We start from the raw sequence: 20,659 nt of genomic DNA, 5'->3' as shown, positions 1-20,659 counted from the left end.
TACCACAGGGAGGTAAAGACAGGAGCCTCAGACGGGAGTCCTAGAGAGCAGGAGGGCTCGGAAGGCCTGCTGGCTGTCTCCTCCCTGTAGTTGGCTGTTTCCTCCCTGTAGTTGGCTGTTTCCTCCCTGTAGCTGACTGTTTCATCCCTGTAACTGACTGTTTCTTCCCTGTAGCCGGCTGTTTCCTCCTTGTAGGTGGACTGTTTCCTCCTTGTAGCTGACTGTTTCCTCCTTGTAGCTGACTGTTTCCTCCCTGTAGCTGACTGTTTCCTCCCTGTAGCTGACTGTTTCCTCCCTGTAGCTGACTGTTTCCTCCCTGTAGCTGACTGTTTCCTCCCTGTAGCTGACTGTTTCCTCCTTGTAGCTGACTGTTTCCTCCTTGTAGCTGACTGTTTCCTCCTTGTAGCTGACTGTTTTCTCCCTGTAGTTGGCTGTTTCCTCCCTGTAGGTGGTCTGTTTCCTCCCTGCCTCCTCCCTGTAGCTGACTGTTTCCTCCCTGTAGCTGACTGTTTCCTCCCTGTAGTTGGCTGTTTCCTCCCTGTAGGTGGACTGTTTCCTCCCTGTAGGTGGACTGTTTCCTCCCTGTAGGTGGACTGTTTCCTCCCTGTAGGTGGACTGTTTCCTCCCTGTAGGTGGTCTGTTTCCTCCCTGTAGGTGGTCTGTTTCCTCCCTGTAGCTGACTGTTTCCTCCCTGTAGGTGGACTGTTTCCTCCCTGTAGGTGGTCTGTTTCCTCCCTGTAGCTGGCTGTTTCTGCATAGAAACTACACCATGTGCCCAGCAGAATTGCCTCTTGTCAATCAGGCAACTGCTAATTCTTCTAAAGTACTTTTCAGAAAAGCTTTTATTTGGGCTGGTGATACCATCCACCTGCTCCTGGTGCTTTCCAGCTTCTGTCTGTAAGACAGTGAAGGGACTGTGTTTGGGCTTCTGAGGCAGGGTGGATGTCAGTCAATCATCCCTGGTGTTATGTGTAGAGGTATTGTAGATGACAGCTAAAGTCACATGAGTTGTTACGACACAGGTCTGGGGGGATGTGGGGGGAAGAAACATGGAAGACGCGAGCTAGCACGTGGTTCTGTTTCTTGGCCTTTGTGTTTTGTTTTGTTATTTTGAAGCCTTGTAAAGTCATCCATGATAACAGCCCTGCTGAAGTTTTGTTTGTGACTTTTGTCTGTCAATTGAGGGTACTGAAACTTGTGGTATGTTTAAATTTTACTTAAAACCCTGATCTTGGTCATGGAGGAAATAACCACAGACGCTCAGTGGTTGTGTAAGTAGCTGAGTAGATCACGTTAATTCCCTTTGAGCTGAGTACATCTTCTGTATGTCTGTGGTCCTCAAGAAGATTTTGGTTTTGATATGTTTATGTGCTTTTTTCCCCTCATGTGTCTATACTTAATACGCTGTTTTCAGTCTGAGGTCCCAAGTAAACAACCCGAGACACCCGATGATGTCATTGCTCAGAAGGTAAAACACAATTACCTCAAAAGGATGCAGACTACCTGCAGCTTTGTTCTTAGTGCATGGTAGATGGTAGCAGACTAACTAGAAGACTGACGAGTCTTGTGGGAGTTCTCTCGGGGGGGAAGGCGGGCTGTCCGTTGTGTGGAGACATCCTCCTGTCCTCGGCTGTCCTGGGCACTCTTGGCAGGGGTTTCTGCTGCTCACTAACAGGCGGGGTTCTCACCACCTGACACGTGCTGCTTCGCTCGTGACTAACCAGTTGTGAGGCGTGTTAGTAATGGGCAGCCTGGCACCCTCAGCGTTCCAAAATATACTGTAATTACTTTAAATGCTGAGGGGGCAAGACTATTAAATTGCTTTACAGTCAGAAGAAATTAATCTAAAAACTAAGCGTATGATCACGTTTTTAATTGGTATGCATTTTTCATTTTGTTTGTTTGTTTTCCAAAAAGATTCAGTACTTTTAATATAGATACGGAAATGGACCCCAACACCTTTTGGGAAAAGACAGTAACCCAATCTGCATCCATTAATCCATTCTCTTGCCCATCACTAACTAGGCCATCATCTGTTACAATGTTAGCAGTTTGGGCAGGGTTGCTACGGTGACTGCCTCCTGCTCCTTGCCATCTACTAACTTTTTCTCCGTGTTAATAAAGTATAAGCAGTTTTGAGTTGAATGTGATCGTTTTGCTTCATACAGAAGAACCATAAAGGTACTAAGTTTATTGTCTTCTTTGATTGAAAAAGAACACTTTTCCTTGTTAGTGTGCCCAGCAGCTGGACTTTCCACTCCCGTTAGGTCATTCAGCATCTTCTGAGTCTTTCCAGGGTGGTGTGATGTTTTCCTTCTCCTCGTACTGTGTGGCCCTTCCCAATGTGCTGACAGATCTCACTTCCCCGGCCCCACACCTCAAATTAAAAGAAGCCCATTGTGGCTTCAGTTAGGTATTGCCTGTCTGGAAATCCATTCAGCATTTCAGCCTGAATATCTCCCCCACCCAGACGCTTGTTTTCCATTCTAGGTGGAAATCAGTTACAAGAATGTGAAAAAAAAAATAGGATTAAAAAAAAAAAGATTGAATATTCTTGCTTATAACAAAGGAGAAATGAAATGCTCTCTGAAGAGGAAGCATCTTTCAGATTCATTTTTTGGAATCTTTAATCTGAAGCCTGAGTCTAATGGTGATTTTAGGACTCTACATTCATACACATTTTTAGAAATTCTGAGCCATCACTTTGTCCTTGTTTATGATATCAAGAAGGAAAACAAGTTTAGGTCAGTTGGAAAACTCTTAGGATAAAGATTATTCTGTGAATGAAATGTTCTGTTGTATCCAGAATATTGAATCTCTAGGTATCCGTTTCTTCATCAGAATGAAGGTATGTCTGTTCTTTAGTTAGATGTTACCAGTTAGTACCGGACAATAATACAGATAGGAGGTACCAGCTCATCTCGCAGGCCAGCCAGAGAGTGCCCCCTGGTGTTGACTGTGTCTTCTGTGCCTAGTCAGGCTGCAGAAGTGAGTAGGTGTGGGCTGTGTCCATAGTCCTGTAACCCAGGGCCACGGAAAGGCACCGCACAGTTCTTGCTCTCCCTGCTAGCTCCCGAAGGAAACACTTGAGACTGTCCCAAGGGAACAAGTGCCCTTCAGTCCCCTCAGACTGGACAGCCTTGTTGCAGCCCACCGCTCTTCATGATGGGCATGCTTTCCTCTACTGCCCCGGAAGGTCAGCATACACAGAACTGACAAGGAGCTTCACCAGCCCAGAAATGCTATTTGGTTAAACATGGTCTCTTTCTCTTGGAAGAACAAACCTGCCAGTATTGTTCAATATATTGTCATTTCACAGACTGTGGAGTTTTTAATGGAGCAACTTAACCCGGAAGTCTGTGTATTTAGTGTTTCGTCATCTAGTCTAAGTTCCTGTGTACAATAGGAACGCAGAGAAGTCTTGACAAGCTTGCATTGTACTTGCATTGTACTGAGTCATTTTCTCTGGTTCTTTCTTAGAAACCTGCTCGGTACAGGAGAGCTGTAAGTTATGACAGTAAAGAATACTACTTACGCCTGGCCTCTGGGAACCCAGCCATTGTTCAGGATGCTATTGTAGAGAGTTCAGAAGGGGAAGCCACCCAACAAGAACCAGAGCATGGAGAAGACACCATTGCCAAGGTCAAAGGTCAGCTTCCTCTTTGATTTTTTTATTTAAAATAATTTTGGAGCATTCCTTCCATGTGACTTCATATGAAAATATGAGCATTTGCAAACAGGGGTCCAACTATAAACATGTCCATATACACTTGACTCACAAGATTAATGTATGAATGAGAACTAGAGACTGGATCTATTCCCTGTAGATGTATAGGTTAGTCATATAGCCATTGGCTCAATAACTTTTCATTGTATTTGGCAAAGCACTCAGAGAAACCTGACTTCAAGCAGCTAAATAAATAATTACAAAATTAAAACAATTATTAGATATATCATCAATGTAGCTGCGGGGAGTCATCTCAAATTTAGCCTCTGGAAGGCCACCTGTTTCCCCGAATCTGTGGTTAAGTCCCTCCCTACAGCACATGCAGGAACTGGACCTAACAGGTCCCGTCCCCACATCCTACTCTGGCCTTGTCCTGATCCTGCCCAGGGGTAGAGCTTTGCTTCTCTCACACACAAGGCACAGTGGTTTCATCCTCGCTGCTGCTTATCTCATTTAAATGTGTGAGTTTTCTCAAAGGCAGGGATCGTTTCATTCTGTGTGGTGTGTGAATGTGCACGTGTACACAGTTATGTGTGGCTCGAGTACACGTGTGTGCTCATGCACGTGAAAGCCTGAGGTCACCCGCAGTTGGAGCTCTTCAGAAGCCGTCCACCATGTTCTCGGAGATCTCTGTCATTGTTCACTGATTCTGCTAGGCTGACTGCCAGCGAGTCCTGGGAATGTTCCTGTCTCAGCCACACCAGTGCTAGGACTACAAGTGTGCAACATTATACGGCTTTATTTACATGGGCTGTCGGTTATTCAGATCCTTGCTTAGCACTTTACCAACTGAACGCTCTCTCCAGCCACAGACTCTTTCTTTTCCCCTTATTCCATTGACCCATTCCTAGAACAAAAGGAAGACATAATATGTATAGAATCCATAAATTAATCCTTTGTTTTTACTTTTTTTAAGTGTCTGAATGACTACAAACTTAAAACTTTTTTTCTAAAACTAAGCCTTTAAGTATAAATTAAGAATTTTAATTTAAAATTTTAAAATTGAAAGCAAGTAGATTAAAATTTAATATTAAAATTGTCAATAAATTAAAACTACACTTCAGGGCTGGAGAGATGGCTGAGTGGTTAAAAGCTCTGGCTGCTCTTCCAGAGGACCCATGTTTGATTCCTAGCATGCATATAGTGGCTAGCAGCCATCTGTAACTCCACTTCTAGGGGATCCGATGCTCCCTTCCGGCCTCTGTGGGCATCAGGCATTCATATGATGTACAGACATGCATGCAGTCAAAACACTTAAAATTAATTTGAAAAAAGAAAACTAAGCCTTACATCCAATGGATTAAAAACTAATAGCCTGTGTCCATGTCAACAAAAAGCACCATCTAAAAGTATTATTTTTCCCCTTTCCCATGTATTCTCTCTTGTGATGACCTCAACTTGGCTGACGCTCTCTAAGTGACCTGGGATACTCATAGAATGAAAGCGATTACAGCCGAGCAGAGGACACAGGGGCGTCTGTTCACACTGCAGTGAGGCTGTGGAGAGAGTCTAACGTCATGGTTTCTACGAACAAGCCAAGCTCAGCCTACAGTTAGTCACGTGACCTGGCTTCAGGTCGTCTTGAGCTTGATTTTTCTAATCTTTGGGATTAGCTCAAATCAGGAGTATCAGTGTAGTTAGTATTGTTTCCAACAAGTTACACTAGACATGGAGTTGGAGGATGTGACTCGTTAACCTGAAAGTAACGCGGCCAGAAGCCCCGCCCCTCAATGGGTGTTCTCACAGGCTTTGTCTCCTGACTGTTCATACTCTGCCAAAGCCTCTGCTCACCAGTGTTCAGTGGACAAGACTTTCAGCAGGGTCACTTATGCGTCCCCAAATGCTAGTGCAGTGTTGGTAGCAAGTATACTGTCACTTTTGATGGTACAAATAAGGAATGTGAAGATTTATAGTACATTTTTAAGAACATCTAATATTTTAGGATCTCGCATATTTTTATTTCTTCAAATGTGATTTTTCATGAAATTAGGCAAGTACAAGCAATAAAGCATTTTCTTAATTAATCTACAAATTAATGATCTGTTCCTATGTTGTTAAAGAGTTCTATTCCTGTTCCTCATGGCCCATTGCTTGACTAATTTCATTCATGTATGAAGAATCACATTCCTACTTTGAATGAGGTGGCACGGCCACCATGAGCCCTCTAAGTGATTTATAATGCGTTGTATTAGTATTATGCCATCCGTATGTGTGTGACAGTGACTTGTCATTTACCGTTCACTCACAGTGCCTCCCCAGTGCTACTCGCCTGTAAACGTGTTCTTGCCACTAGTTATGCTCAGCTGTCTGTTGCCAGCATCTGACTTCCCTGAGAATTGACTATGTGAGATCGTGGCCCCAAGGTCTTCACATTCATTACCAGATTTAGCCCTCCAGCAAACCTCCGAGCTAGATAGAATCCTCCCAGTTTTATAATGGAGAAAAGCATGGTTCACAGAAGGCAATAACTTCCCAGAGTTGTAGAGGATTTAATTCCCAAGCCTGTGCTCTGACCCTGGAACACTGACTGCTGCTGGTCTGTTCTCTCCAGAGTTCTCTTAAAGGCTGTACAACAGGGACTGTGTGTGAGGGAGCCTCGGCTGCTGTGGTACTGCAGGACAGGTAGACTCAGAGAGAGTAGAGGTCTTAGAGGCTTCTGTTGTGGCCACTGTCGTTTTGAGGTCTGTGGCAAGACAGCAGGTACCACGTGGGAGAGCAAAGCTGCTCACCTCATGGCAGCCGCCAAACAGATAGGAAGGGGCGGGGTCTAAATACCCCTTTCCAGGGTGTGTCTCCTAATGACCTAGTTTTTCCTACTAGGCCCCACTCTGAAAATTCCACCCCCACCCCCCAGCACCATACCGAGGATCGAAGCTTTAGCCCGTGGGCCTGTGGAAGCCACCCAAACACCCATAGCCAACTCTGAAACTCAACTGTTCCCCTTGTGGCCCTGTTGGTTTCTGTATGTAGGCCTGGTGAAGCCTCCCCTGAAACGCTCTCGGTCTGCACCTGATGGGGGAGACGAGGAGACCCAGGAGCAGCTACAAGACCAGATTGCTGAGAGCAGCTCCATAGAAGAGGAGGAGAAAACAGACAATGCCACCTTGCTGCGCCTGCTGGAGGAAGGGGAGAAGGTACTGTGCTCCTGAGGAGGGGGTGTGCTGATGTAGCACTGCAGACAAGGCAGGAGAGCCCGGGGTGAATGCGTGTTCTGCCCTCCCTACCCTCGACAGTGCGGACTCTGATCAGGACCCAAGTTCACGGCTGACCCCGCGTCACTCTTCCCCGGGGCCATTCTTAGTCTACAGCTCCCCACAGCCCTGGGCAGTCAGTCTGCAGGCCAGCCATCCAGCCTTGATGCACCTTCCTCTCTGCATCTCCATAACTCTAGTCATCACGTACAAACTGCACCAGCTCACCAGCCCTCACAGGAAGCCGGCGGTCATGCCTCCCTGTTCTATCTGCCTACAGCGTGCATGCCTTGCCCGCACCGTGTTTTAGCTCTGAACTTGGCTCATACTGTTTCTTCTGACGATTCCCCCCACCTTCCCTTCACTGCTCTAACATCTAGGCTAGTAACTCCTGTGTGTCCATCAGTCCAGAAGTCTGGAGCCCACATAGCAAACTTGCCTGCTCAGCCTCTCTTAGATGCCCCTCCCTCCATGCTCGTAGACTGCCCGTCTGTTGGGTACCATAGCATATCTGCTTACTGTAATCATTTGCTCCTGTATCTTCTCTTCCTGATGGTGTGTTTCTACTCAGGCACTGTTTCTTATCCACATCCCATTACCTTATACAATTCCAATCATAATAGACCAACAACCCTTCCTCTAATAATTAGCTACAGGAAGAAAGGTAGATAAATTGGTTACTATGTCATGAATTTGAATATCACCCTTCTCAAAGGCTATTCTTATTTTTGCCTGTTGTATTAAGTCTTGATATAGCCCCTGAGATCTAACCTACTTCAAGAAGTAGTAATGAGAAGCTGGTGTATAATTAAAACAACACTGTTCAGATATGTACTCTGAATAATTTTGAATGAAATTATAAAAAAAAAAAAAACCATGTAACTATGAAAATACATCCTTTCAGAAGATAGCTTGAGAGGGAGGCTCCTGTGGCCTGGAGTGTTCAGCATCTTCACCTGGATGCTGTTATCTTGCTGTGTACTTAACGTTTGGAAACTCAGAAAGCTCATGTGCCTATGATGTCCGTCTCCCCCCCCCCCATTCTCCTCCCCCCCCCATTTACATTGCAGTAGTTATTTTAAGTAAGTCCAGAAGCTGAGGGCAGAGATCATTGGTGGAATAGGTGTCTAACATGCATGAATCCTTAGGTTTCATCACCAGCACCACAGAAAACAAATTTATACATGTTTATGCCTTGGGATATGGCTCATTTGGTAGAGTGCCTAACCTAGCATATAGGAAGTTCTGGGTTCAATCCCCAGTCCTGAATAAGTGGGATAAAGTGGTATGGGCTGGAATCATAGCATTGAGGAGGTGTAGGCGGGAGGCTTTGGAGTTCAGGGTCATCCTTGGCTGCCAAAGGATTTCGAGGCCAACCTGTCTGTTTTAGGGTTCTATTGCTATGAAGAGACACCATGACCACAGCAACTTTTATAAAGGAAAACATCGAATTGGGGACCTACAATTTCAGAAGTTTAGTTCATTATCTTCATAGTGTGACATGGCAGGATACAGACCTGTATGGTGCTGGAGAAGGAGCTAAGAGTCCTACATCTTGACCCACAGACTACAGGAAGTGGTCTGGGACACTGAGTGTGGCTTGAGCACATATGAGACATCAAAGCCCACCTCCACTGTGACACACTTCCTCCCACAAGGCCACACCTATTTCAACAAAGCACACCTCTGAGTAGCCCCACTCCTTTTGGGGGCCATTTTCTTTCAAACTACCACACTGGCATACATGAGACTTATGTTTCAAAAAATTAAAATAATTTTTAATGTCTGGATTTCCCTACAAACAGCCCACTCCTTTTTAATTTATTGGTTTTTTCAAGGCAGGCTTTCTCAGCATAGCTAGGGCTGTCCTGGAACTCTCCATGTAGACCAGGCTGGCCTCTAACTCAGAGATCCACCTGCCTCTGCCTTCCTAGTGCTAGAATTAAAGGTGTGCACCACCACCACAAACTTCTTTTATTATTGAAATGATTCAGATGTGCAATAAAATTGACTTATACTTAGATATTTGAGAAAATATATTAATGCTTTCATCTTTAAATTTTGTTTCTAATTGACAAATAGTTGTGTACATCTTTAGGATACAATGCGGTGTTCCTGTCTATAAACATAGAAATATTTAGTCAAGCTAAGAAGTACATCACCTCATCATAACAAGGTCGTCACTAAAACTCACCCTCCACTCCACATAGAACTTTGTGTCCTTGGGAAGCGTTTTTCCCTTTCTAGTGCTGACTCCCTACCCTCCGGGAACCAACTTGGACTTTTCTGTTTATTTCTCAAACTTTCACTCTCATGAGTACATTTTCTCCTGCAATCATTTCACATCTGAATGCTGCAGGAACTACATTCAAGCTCACATTTGCTTGACCTTTGTTCCACTTTGATTTAGTTGCTGACTTCTCCCTCTGACTTGAAATCAGTTGCAGCAAGAAGGAATGTTTGCTAGCCTTTGGAAAGGAGCTGTGCTCACACAGAGAGCCGCAGTAACCTACCCTGTGAGGGACGAACACCTGCCAAGCTGGGTTTTCCCCAGTGGCCTTACAGCCTGGCAGAGTCTGGGACCAGGTGGGGACACATTCAGCCATTGTAGCTCCTGGGAGAATCTGGAGAAAGAGTGAGCTCTAGAAGAAAAGAGAGCCCGGCAGTTCTAACGTGGTGCTAGGCTTTATCTCACTTCAGCCTCACAGCAAGTCCATGCTTATGTTAGAAATAAGGTAGCAAGCAGAGGCTCCGAGAAATTCAGACCCCCTGAGCAAATCTACAGACGTGTGAGCAGCAGAGCTTGGAGCTTTCCTGCCACTCACAGGCCTAGCGAACGTGTGCCGAGTGTCATCTTGCCCGTCCTGATCTTTCCATGTGCATACTTCAACCCTAGGCTCTGCCAGACTTTACTCTGTGCCCTCCATGAGAGCAAGAGCCTCAGCTACCTGATTCTCATGTATAGACTCTAACACAGGTGCTCCTGGCATAGGCGATGGGTCCTAAGTTGGGTGCGGTCTTAAGTGGTTGATGTGGGTGAGTGTCTCCTTTCGCTAAAGGCATCTGCAAGTGGAAGTGAGTGTAAGCTGTGTCTTTGCTTGCTTGAACTCGGGTTTGACATGCTTAGCTTGGGGCTTACTGTAACAGTAACAAGAGAGAAATTAGCCAAAAAAAACAAAAAATTAAAGTTAAAGAAAGAATATTTGTGACTTTCTTTATAGATTCAGCACATGTACCGCTGTGCTCGAGTCCAGGGCCTGGATACCAGTGAGGGGCTGCTGCTTTTTGGTAAAGAGCATTTTTATGTGATTGATGGATTTACCATGACAGCAACCAGAGAAATAAGAGACATTGAGACTTTACCTCCAAAGTAAGTAAATGAATGAAGAGACACGAAGTAAAGCTGCCTTTAGATGACAGAAAATACATTTGCAGTATTTCTTTTTAATCCCAAGCCTGTGTCCTAAGTAACGTTATCTCCCAGTTCATTTGTGCCTCAGGCCAATACTGCCGTTTCCACTAAAGAAAAGGGTGCTTGTTCATCAGATGGTATTCCATTTTATGTCTTTTCATTATTAGCATTAGATTCCAAGTGGCAGTTAACCTAGTGTTTTAGTTAGTTGCTCTCTTGCTGTGATAAACAGCATAACCAGAAGCGGTTTGGGGAGGACATTTCCCTGTCAGAATCCCTCATTGAGAGAAGACAGGGTGGGAACCATGGAGGAGAGCTGTTACTGGCTTTCTCCCCAAGCCGCACTCAGCTTGTTTTCTTAGACAACCTAGGACCACCTACCTGCCCAGGGGATGGCACCCCCCACACTGAGCTGGCCCCTCCCACAGAAATCATTAATCAAGAAAATTCCACACAGACCACTCTTATGGACATGTTTTCACAGTTGAGATTCCGTCTTTCCAGATGGCTCCAGCTGTGGCAGCTGACTAACTAGCGCACCTATATGTTCATAAGTTCATTCTGAATTCGTTAAGATCACCTGTGAAATTACCGATACAGAGTGGGGAGATGGCAAAGGGGGTAAAGGCGCTTGCTACCCAAGCATGACATGGCTACACAGGCCCCTGTTATCCCAGTGCTGTGGGGACCAAGACAGGGAAATTGCTAGGGCTCGGTGAAAGGCCCTGTCTCAAAGGAATAGGCAGGGAGTGAAGTAGCGCCTGATGTCCTCCTGAAGTCCTCCGCTGTGCCTGCAGCCTGCCCATGTGCATATACACTACACACATGTACACACCTAAACAGGTGCGCACACGGTAGGAACACATTCAAGAACAACACTAAACCAAAAACCAACTCTAGTACTTGGAGGACCTGGAAGTGGGGGGACGGAAGCCCACACGGAATGCCTCGCTAGCTGAGCTCTTCTCCATCTTCCTTCCCTTCTCCCAGTCGCGGGGTAACCGCGGCTAACGGATCGCTTTGTGGTCAGACCACACATGGGGTCTTTTGTCTCGTGCATCAGCATCCTGAGCACCTAACACTCCTGTTAATGAGGCAGGGTCTCTCTGCGTTCCTAGAGGATACTGCAGACGCTTTCTTCACCAGTCACAGGCACATCATGACTTTCATGAGCCCTTCTTTTGTATAAAAAAAACTTGGTAATTATGTTTTGTGGCTCTTGAAAAAATCAAGTAAAGCCATGTTCTGTGACTTCTGGTATAAAGTTAGGTCTATATTAAAATATTTTAAGTCCTTTTTATTCTGATCTGGAAAGAAATAAAATGTTTTGGGGGCTCTCCGAGTATGTTGTTGGCCTAGATCCCATGCTGTTTGATAGAAAGCCTAGTCCTAACAAAAATAAATGTTTGAGTTGTGATCTTCAAAGGGATTTCCTTGTTCACCGGGAGATGGTAGATTATTCTCTTAATCATATTTCTAACGGAAAGTTCTGATATATCGTCTCCCCTCCTGGTCTTATGTTGGAAATGGCGTATGCTTCGTTGACCCCTGAGTTTATCTACCCACTTTTGTGTTTTATTTGCTTCCTTTTCTCGTGACTTCTTGTAGTATGCACGAACCAATCATCCCTCGGGGAGCCAGGCAGGGCCCCAGCCAACTCAAGCGGACGTGCAGCATCTTTGCCTACGAAGACATCAAGGAGGTGCATAAGAGGAGGTATCTCCTGCAGGTGAGGTGGCGGCACACTTAATGTTCCCCCCCTTTTTCAGTTCCGAAAATGTATCACTTTAAATGGCTCGGTGTTGTGATAACTGTAGCGTCCATGTTGCTTCCCTAGAGACGAGCATCCCAAGGGTCGCAGCACTTTAGGATGCATCTGTGTTTTCTTAAACACAGTCTGGATTCTGGTGCTGCCTTCATTATGCATCTCTCTCTCTAGTCTTCAAGTGAACATTTTGTTTTTTTCATATAAAAAGTACATCCTCATTTTAAGAACGTAATTTTTAAGTTACTGTTTATCATTCTGTTTTTAAAGATTTCTTTAATTTTAAGCAGAATAAGAAAATTCTTTGATTGCATGGCTTAATATTACAGAGAATTCATGCGTCTAAACTATTTTCCAGTCAAGAAATTCCTCAGCATTGTAGAACTTGACAGTTGGAAAGTTAGTGTGTTTCTTGTGATCTGTTTCATCGTTTACTTTCTCTCTCCATTTCAGCCTATTGCTGTTGAAGTTTTCTCTGGGGATGGACGGAATTACCTCCTGGCTTTTCAAAAGGGAATTCGGAATAAAGTCTACCAAAGGTCTCCTTCATGAGGAATTCCTTATATGCGGTTGTGGGAAGGAATGGGAGGGGACCATTGCCAGCCTGTTCAGCTAGGTGCTTAAAATCCAGATTCCAGACCAGTGAGTCAGCGCCTTCGCAGTGTTATTTTCATTTCCCAGCCTCTGGAAATGTGATTCCTCCAACTAGCTTTTAGAACGATGCCAGCTCCCTGATGAAATAGCTTTTCTCCCTTCTGGTAAGTTATAGTGAGAACTATCAAAGGCTATGTTATCACAAAGTCTAAGAGAAAAGAAATGTCACTTAAAAAATAATGCTTTAGTGGGCTGGAGAGATGGCCCAGTGATAAAGGAGCTTGGTCCCAAAGCCCGGTGACAGGAGTTCAATCCCCAGAACCCACAAAACGTAGAAGAGAAGCAACTTCACAGGCTTCCCTCTAACCTCCACACATAGGCCGTTGCACCTGCCTGTCTACATACGTAATGATGATGTGTCAAATAAAAGTTGTAAAGGAATACTTCAGGTTCAGAATGTTCCGCCTTTCTCTTACCTTCCGGTGTGGCTCCAGAACTGAGTTCCCTTAGAAACAGGATCCCCGTGAGAGTCTTTGCTGCCCTAGATGAAAGTTGAATGCCTTTGTTGTTGAATAAGTAGCATGGTCAGTTAAACTACTGATCAGTTCTAAGCATGTTTTATCATTGGTGAAAAGATCTAAAAAAGTACATGCTCGTGGTTGGTGTTTCTGTTAGACATGAGGATAGGAAGGGACCAGAGGCCTCTTTATACGAAGGATGGTGTAGCTCCTGGCACTCCCTGGGTTATCAGCTTCCTGATTACGTTACTTCCATGAGGACTAGCTAATATCACGCTCATGCCACTGCAGTGCAATACCATCTGTCCCTTTATACATGGTGGCACCTGCAGAGAGTACTAGATCCTAGATCTACTTCTTTGTAGCCTGTGTGTCCATTTGTGACAAAGCTTACCTTATGAACTGGGCAGAGTAATGGAGTAACAGCAGTAAAAATAAGTTGAAACAACCACAGCCATATGTTGTAATGGAAGTTGTTGAAAACACAACAAGTTTTTATTTCTGGAGTTTCCCATTGAATATGTTTTGGACTGTTTTTTTTATGTTCTTTAGTTGGCTATAGGAAACTAAATGGCAGAAACCAAAACTGTAGATAGCAGAGGACCATTGGAGTGTGTGAGCGCAGAAATGACATGTCCTTTAAATACAGCCCCTAGACCGACTGGTGATCCAAAACTGTCTCCGGTGTGAGAGGGCTGATGAGGTGACCGGTCCCCTTCCTAGTCTAACTGAGCAGTTGCAGAGGCAGCACCTTTCAGCATTCACAGCTGTGGGGTGCTGGGGAGAGGAGAGTTTGTCTTTCAGAAATTTCTTTGCACATCCTTTCCAGGATTTCCCCCACGATTCTCCTTTGAGAGTTAAGACATATACTGATGTCATGAGCAACTCTGCATATAAAAGTTGTCTCTTGCGTGTCCCCATTCGTTTTGTGAAGTCTAACGGGTGTCAGCTGTGTCTTGCCTACTGTCAGGTGATTGTTTAGTTGCAGTCACTCATTAGCACCCCATCTGTTGACTCAGTTCCCCGTCCCCACTCATGTGACAGCGCAGAAACAAGGAAGATGGAGCTGTGGGCCTTTCTAGCAGCATCCTGGTTACATAGTTGTCTCCTGGCAGCATCCTGGTTACATAGTTGTCTCCTGGCAGCGTCCTGGTTACATAGTTGTCTCCTGGCAGCATCCTGGTTACATAGTTGTCTCCTGGCAGCATCCTGGTTACATAGTTGTCTCCTGGCAGCGTCCTGGTTACATAGTTGTCTCCTGGCAGCATCCTGGTTACATAGCCTCCTGGCAGCATCCTGGTTACATAGTTGTCTCCTGGCAGCATCCTGGTTACATAGTTGTCTCCTGGCAGCGTCCTGGTTACATAGTTGTCTCCTGGCAGCATCCTGGTTACATAGTTGTCTCCTGGCAGCATCCTGGTTACATAGTTGTCTCCTGGCAGCATCCTGGTTACATAGCCTCCTGGCAGCATCCTGGTTACATAGTTGTCTCCTGGCAGCATCCTGGTTACATAGTTGTCTCCTGGCAGCATCCTGGTTACATAGTTGTCTCCTGGCAGCGTCCTGGTTACATAGTTGTCTCCTGGCAGCGTCCTGGTTACATAGTTGTCTCCTGGCAGCATCCTGGTTACATAGTTGTCTCCTGGCAGCATCCTGGTTACATAGCCTCCTGGCTGCCATTTACAGCTATGGGAGGGCCAAGCGGCAGGAAAGCTGTAAGGGAAGGTCCTTGTTTCTTAGGGCTCCATTAGGTCCCTGCTGAGACTTCATTTGCACTTTTAAATTCTTTAGGTTCCTGGCAGTTGTGCCCTCTCTCACTGACAGCTCAGAGTCTGTCTCCGGTCAGAGACCAAACACCAGTGTGGAACAAGGGTAAGTAGTGTGTTGTGTTGTGTTGTGTTGTGTTGTGTTGCTTGCTCAATATCATTTCACGGTGAAATTAAGATGACTTATATCTAGATAGAATTATTTGGTATTTTTCATCAGTTGTTATAGAAAAAAATTGAATTCACGAAATATAAGCTTTTATTCTTCCATTTAGTGCTACATTTTAATATTTCTTATCTTCAAAAATCTCTTTGGAAACATAACCTTCAGTCACTCACCCGTTCATTGTATATATAAAGTATTCTCTGGTCTTTTGATGCTACCTTTCCCAGGTTTTCTTACAGTACTGAAATGCGATTCCTCGTTTTGAGTAGACTGTCTATAATAAAATGGAGTGTGTAAGGCTCTTGATACACCGAACCAAATTGATACACAAGAAATTCTCCATCTGTATCGTACCCTTATTAGATTGATTTGCTTGACTCTGCATTAATCATTTAAATTTCGGATTTTATGGAAGGCTTTCTTGTGCAATTGTGTATTTCACTGAGAGTACACTTGCATTGTTTGTCAGCTGATGGGCTCCTCTTTTCTTGTGCCCGCTCTTCCTCAAGTTCTTGTCCTCAGCCGACAGGGGTGGCTCTAGAATGAAGTCTTGGTTATGCCTCTACTTGTTACAAATTTCCCAGCCTTCCTTGCTCTGTTCTCTGGTTGTTACATTTAAACTCTATGGCTCTGTGCTCAAGCCCATCACCCTTTCCTCCCAGCTCTCTCATAGCTTCTTTTACTGAGAGGTCCCTCTGGGTGCTGCAGCCGTTCCAAGAATCCAGATGCTCAGCTTGGTTTGCAGTCAGTTGGTGGCAGGCCACCTGGAGAGAAGCAGTGTTGAGGGTCTGACTAAGAAATCACCCACACTTGCAAAAGATGTAAAAACTTAATAGAGAGTGTGTCTTTTACAAATGAATTGTCCTTTCAATCTGTGCACATTAAAACATAATAAGTTAATAAAAGGTTGCTTTTATTTTTCTTTAATCAGTAGCAAATAAAAAATCCTAAATATGTGCTTTTGTTAACCTCAGGAACAGATCCTAGAAGTTACAAACATGTTTGTTGTTAACATAAATACAGGAAGGGAAAGGTTTTCCTCCTCTGCTTTCTAGTACTGAGGAATGTTCTGACTCCTCTTGAGATACAGCTCTGCGTGTTCACTTTGCCTGGTTGAAGGACTCTATAGATGTAGAAAATGGCGCCTGTGGCACCGAGTCTGGTGTGTGCCGTCTGCTTCTCCTTCAGATAATCAAGGGTATAGCCAATGACTCTTGAGCCAGTGACTAATTTTCAATACTGTAGTTCTGATAACCTTCAGTAGCATTTTATAATGCTCTGACAGGTGTACTGAGCAGCAATACTGTCTTGTCATAAGTTCTCATACTGTCAATCACTTATTTAAGATGTTTCAGGAGTTATATACCTTCTCTGTGAAAATCGTTGCACATTCCCATTTTTTTGGTAAACATCTTTGGGTCTGTTTGCATGGGTTTGCACTCTAATGAGAATTAGAAAGTTGGAGCAGATCAAAGGTTTCCAGGTCTTTACCTATGATGGATAATGACGTGTATACATTATACTATGTCCCCCGGGCACTTAGGACCCAGGTCTTTTGTAACATGAATTCTAATAGGTCTTATAATAAAACCCAGAGCCAGATACTGGAATAAATGCTGAAAGATGAGAGAGACAAAGGAACAAGCCATTGCCACATCTCACCTCACCAACTCCATGAATCTTCTCACTGAATGTCTCTGAGTCCTCAGCTGAAAGGGGTCCAGTGGAAAAGGGGCTTCAGCAGAAAAGACTTATTAGTTCCTGTCTCCTCACACCTATATACCCTTCTCTGCCCAGCCATATCACTTCCTTCCTAGTGCTGGGATTAAAGGCATGTGATTCCCAGGTACTGGGATTAGAGTTGTGTGCCACCATTGCTTGGCATCTATGTTTAATCTAGTGGCCTGTTCTGTCCTCTGATCTTCAGGCAAATTTTATTAGGGTACACAATATACCAACACAGTCTTTACCCATGATGGATAATGGCATGTATACATTGTGCTATGTCCCCGGGCACTTAGGCTGAATCATGAATAATGAAACACAGTTCAGAGAAAAATGCCTCCCTTGGTATATATGGTGCCTTCTGAATCATTTGGTTCAGATATTTCATGTTTCATGTAGAGGCTCATCACAGCCCTCTACAGTGATTTCGTGGACCACATTACCAGATCCACTGTGGGCTGGAAAGGACTTACAGACAAGTGACTGAAACGTGTCGGTTATAAAGCTGTTCATATTTAAAACTCTGACCTATAACTGAGTTCTTTCTGTGTTTAGATCTGGATTACTTAGTACTTTGGTTGGAGAGAAGTCTGTGACTCAAAGATGGGAGGTAAGTACTAGCACTCAGAGTGTCCTCCGTGCCTTGTGGGTCGTGGTCCTTAAAAGTAGACTGCAGAGGAGAGATTTCTCTTTGGGGGCGGGGGGTCGGTATTGTGCTGAAATCTTCTTTTTCTAAATGTCCATTTTTGCATATAAAATTTTTTAAACAGCAAAAACAATTTATCGCTCTAAGATGTGTCTCTTTATTGTCTTTCCCAAGAGAGGTGAAATAAGCAACTTCCAGTACCTGATGCACTTGAACACCCTGGCCGGCAGATCTTACAATGACCTTATGCAGTACCCCGTCTTCCCCTGGATCCTCGCAGACTACGACTCGGAGGTGAGGCGCGAGTCATTGGCCGACTCTGATACATTTTCATAAAGGAGAGAAATTTCAGTTCCCCTGTGCCTGCTCTGCAGTCTCGTGTTCCCTGATCAGCACAGGTACTTCCTGTGAAGAAGGCAAGAGGAGATTTAGCTTACACACACTGGAATATAACGTGTAAGGGAAGGTTAGGTAACGGGAGTCCCTCCTGGGGTATTGGGCACTGACTCACAATGTCTGTCCAGTTTCCTTCAGTGCTAATCAATTTGCATCCACTGGAAGCACCAGAAATTGCCTTTGCAGTTTGAATTGGTGGCTAGGAAAAAATGGGAAGTGACCCTTTCTACAGAACATCACTGCTGCATAAAAGGACTATTTTCTGCTTTCTTGAGAAGCAAGGGGGATTTCTCATAACTTGGGACTCCAGATCCATAGCATCCGATGTTCATGCCCTCACTCCTCTCTGCCCACGCTTCCTGTCTGGTGGAGATGAGGCTGGCCCTGCTAAAGCAGGAACCAGTGGAGTAGGACAAGATAGGCATTTGTGAGAAAGATGAGAAAGATTAGTCACTCTCAGAATTCAAAAACCCACCCGAGTTTGTCTCTCGCTAGAATCAGAGCTGCTTGAATGATCAGAAATTTTATGTATCATATTTGGAGAAAATTGAAGCTTTTGTCCTCAGAAAAAATGCTGGTTTTCTAAAAGAATACCAATCTCCCCTATCTGCGTAGACGCAGCTAAGGTGCTCTTGACGTGTGAGTCTGATTCACGGTTGAGTGAATGAATACATCTTACAGGGTGGTCTAGAGGAAAGACTCACAAAATGAAAATATTCAAGTTCATCTGAAGAAGAAAATCTTACATTACAGATTTTAAAGTGTTGGGAAAGTAAAACGGGTGCATTTGTGTGGGGAGGTAATAAGGCCCCCCACTTCTCGATCCAGGCACAACCGCAGCTCTGTGGCGGCGTCGTAAGATGGCCCCTCCATCCATGCATCTGTAGGGCGTGCCCCCCTCTCCCTTCCATCCGCCTCCCTCGGCTTTCCCAGCACCACTTGCATCTGTACCTCTCCCTGGATCGTTGCCCCAGGCTCTTCTTCCTCCGTCTGCTCTGTACATCATGGTCCTCACAGAGTTAATTGGCTTACACCCGTCTAAAGTTATTCCGTGGGACGCCCAAGCCCCTCCTCTCCCGCAGAAGCGTTTTTCATGTGGTCCAGCCTGCCTGGAATTGTCTGTGAGCTTTCACGTTTCTCAGCACCTGGCTAGTCTATAGTATCCTTCAGTTCACACACAAGCGCATCTCTCGAGGGGAGCACCCTGGCCTTCCTCTCCCTCCCTGCATCAGCTGGGTGTCACGGTTTTCCTCCTGGTTTTCACTCGTTGCTTTCATTTACAGCCAGGTATGGTCATACTTGTGGGTCCCTACTTGTCTCTGAGGTCCGGAGCACAGAGGCCTCTCACAGCACCTCTGGAGCCCACCCCTGGAGCCCACCTCTGGATCGATGGCTGTCACTCGGCATGCATTGTGTCATTGCTGAGTTTAGTGTAGATGAGGAACTTCTCATGGAGACTTTGTGAAGACAGAAGTAGACTTGTCTTCGTTAGTGTGGATCAGTTTCTTGTACCTAAGACTTCTTGGATGTTTGGCAAAATTTTTAATACTCATGATGTCCTATAGGAAGGACATATATTAAACATTTCACAAACATGTATTTCAAATTTCTACCTTTAAAAACCATAATTTGGTTTAAGGTAAATTTTGGTTTTCTTTTGAATGTGTGAATTATGTCAACTAGTGATATACTTTTAAAATAGTTAGAGTGAAAAAATTGATTGTATTTGGGAGTCACTTCCTGGGGTGTGTGCACTGATTGCTGAGTGTTTTCATTTATTTCACTCCTAAACCATCTACACGAAGCAAGTGCTGAGGAATGATGTTAGGAACTAGGAGGGGGCAGGAGGAGGCACAGAAAGACTCCATCCTCCGGTTACAGGAGCGGTGGAGATACTGCTGAATGGGGAGCTTTTGTGTCTGCAGTGTCTGCTGGGTCCTTGTTAAAAACTAGAGATGTCTCCCTGTGAAATGCATAATTTCCAAAACACTTGTCAAGGGCTGCCACTTACCAAGCCTTGCTTCGGAATGTGAGGTGTGTAAACAGTACACAAGCTGGTATTTCTAAGTTCTTTCCACAGATAGGGTCGCTGCCCACTACAGCCACTGCATCTCCTCTGGGGAGAAGGGTGCCTGGTAACCTTGCACTGGGTTTGGTTTTGTGTTTCAGGAGGTTGATCTTACGAATCCCAAGACATTCAGAAACCTGGCTAAGCCCATGGGCGCACAGACGGACGAGCGGCTGGCCCAGTACAAGAAGCGGTATAAGGACTGGGAAGATCCCAATGGTGAGGCGCTCCTTCTGCCTTTGGCCTCATATTTCGGTTTCCAAAGTAAACACCGGTTAGTGCTCTGACACCTGTGGATGCACCTGCAAGCTGCGACTGTTCACGTGCACACTTGCACATACGTTATTACAGTAGAAACTCAGTTTTTATGCCAGTCTGTGGCCGTCTCTGTAAGATGCTTGTAGCTGTCTGCAGAGCCCTGCAGGAAACTATCTCCTCTGTCTTGGTCTCTAATAATATTTAGTCTGGGAACTACACATTCATTCACTGCATCTCTTTTAATTTCATTTGGGTACTTTTTGAAAGCCCTTCATTTAAAATTATGAATTGATGTTTGTAAAGTGTACACTTTATTATATCTAGTGGCTTGTTTTTCTCCCTCAAATACATAAAGCAAAGAGGGAAAACCTTGAATTTAAGCTTATTAGTATGCCTGTGCCTTTCTCTCCCTCCTCATCCTGTCTGC

At 44.8% G+C, this 20,659-nt stretch overlaps 1 protein-coding gene across 1 annotated transcript in view; it reads left to right on the top strand.

Moving 5' to 3' along the window:
• Positions 1 to 20,659, top strand: part of Wdfy3 (WD repeat and FYVE domain containing 3) — a 220,212-nt gene that overhangs the window by 169,072 nt on the left and 30,481 nt on the right. Inside the window, exons 44-53 of the mRNA XM_059274816.1 lie at positions 1,415 to 1,468; positions 3,481 to 3,649; positions 6,698 to 6,861; positions 10,140 to 10,288; positions 11,939 to 12,059; positions 12,549 to 12,634; positions 14,999 to 15,079; positions 17,420 to 17,474; positions 17,685 to 17,804; positions 20,076 to 20,193. Coding sequence (XP_059130799.1) covers positions 1,415 to 1,468; positions 3,481 to 3,649; positions 6,698 to 6,861; positions 10,140 to 10,288; positions 11,939 to 12,059; positions 12,549 to 12,634; positions 14,999 to 15,079; positions 17,420 to 17,474; positions 17,685 to 17,804; positions 20,076 to 20,193 — 1,117 coding nt within the window. The remainder of the gene's footprint in view (positions 1 to 1,414; positions 1,469 to 3,480; positions 3,650 to 6,697; positions 6,862 to 10,139; positions 10,289 to 11,938; positions 12,060 to 12,548; positions 12,635 to 14,998; positions 15,080 to 17,419; positions 17,475 to 17,684; positions 17,805 to 20,075; positions 20,194 to 20,659) is intronic.

The sequence above is a fragment of the Peromyscus eremicus genome, chromosome 10 (genome assembly GCF_949786415.1).
Source record: "Peromyscus eremicus chromosome 10, PerEre_H2_v1, whole genome shotgun sequence".
In the NCBI taxonomy this organism is placed as follows: domain Eukaryota; kingdom Metazoa; phylum Chordata; class Mammalia; order Rodentia; family Cricetidae; genus Peromyscus; species Peromyscus eremicus.
This window is presented reverse-complemented; position numbering and strand designations above follow the sequence as displayed.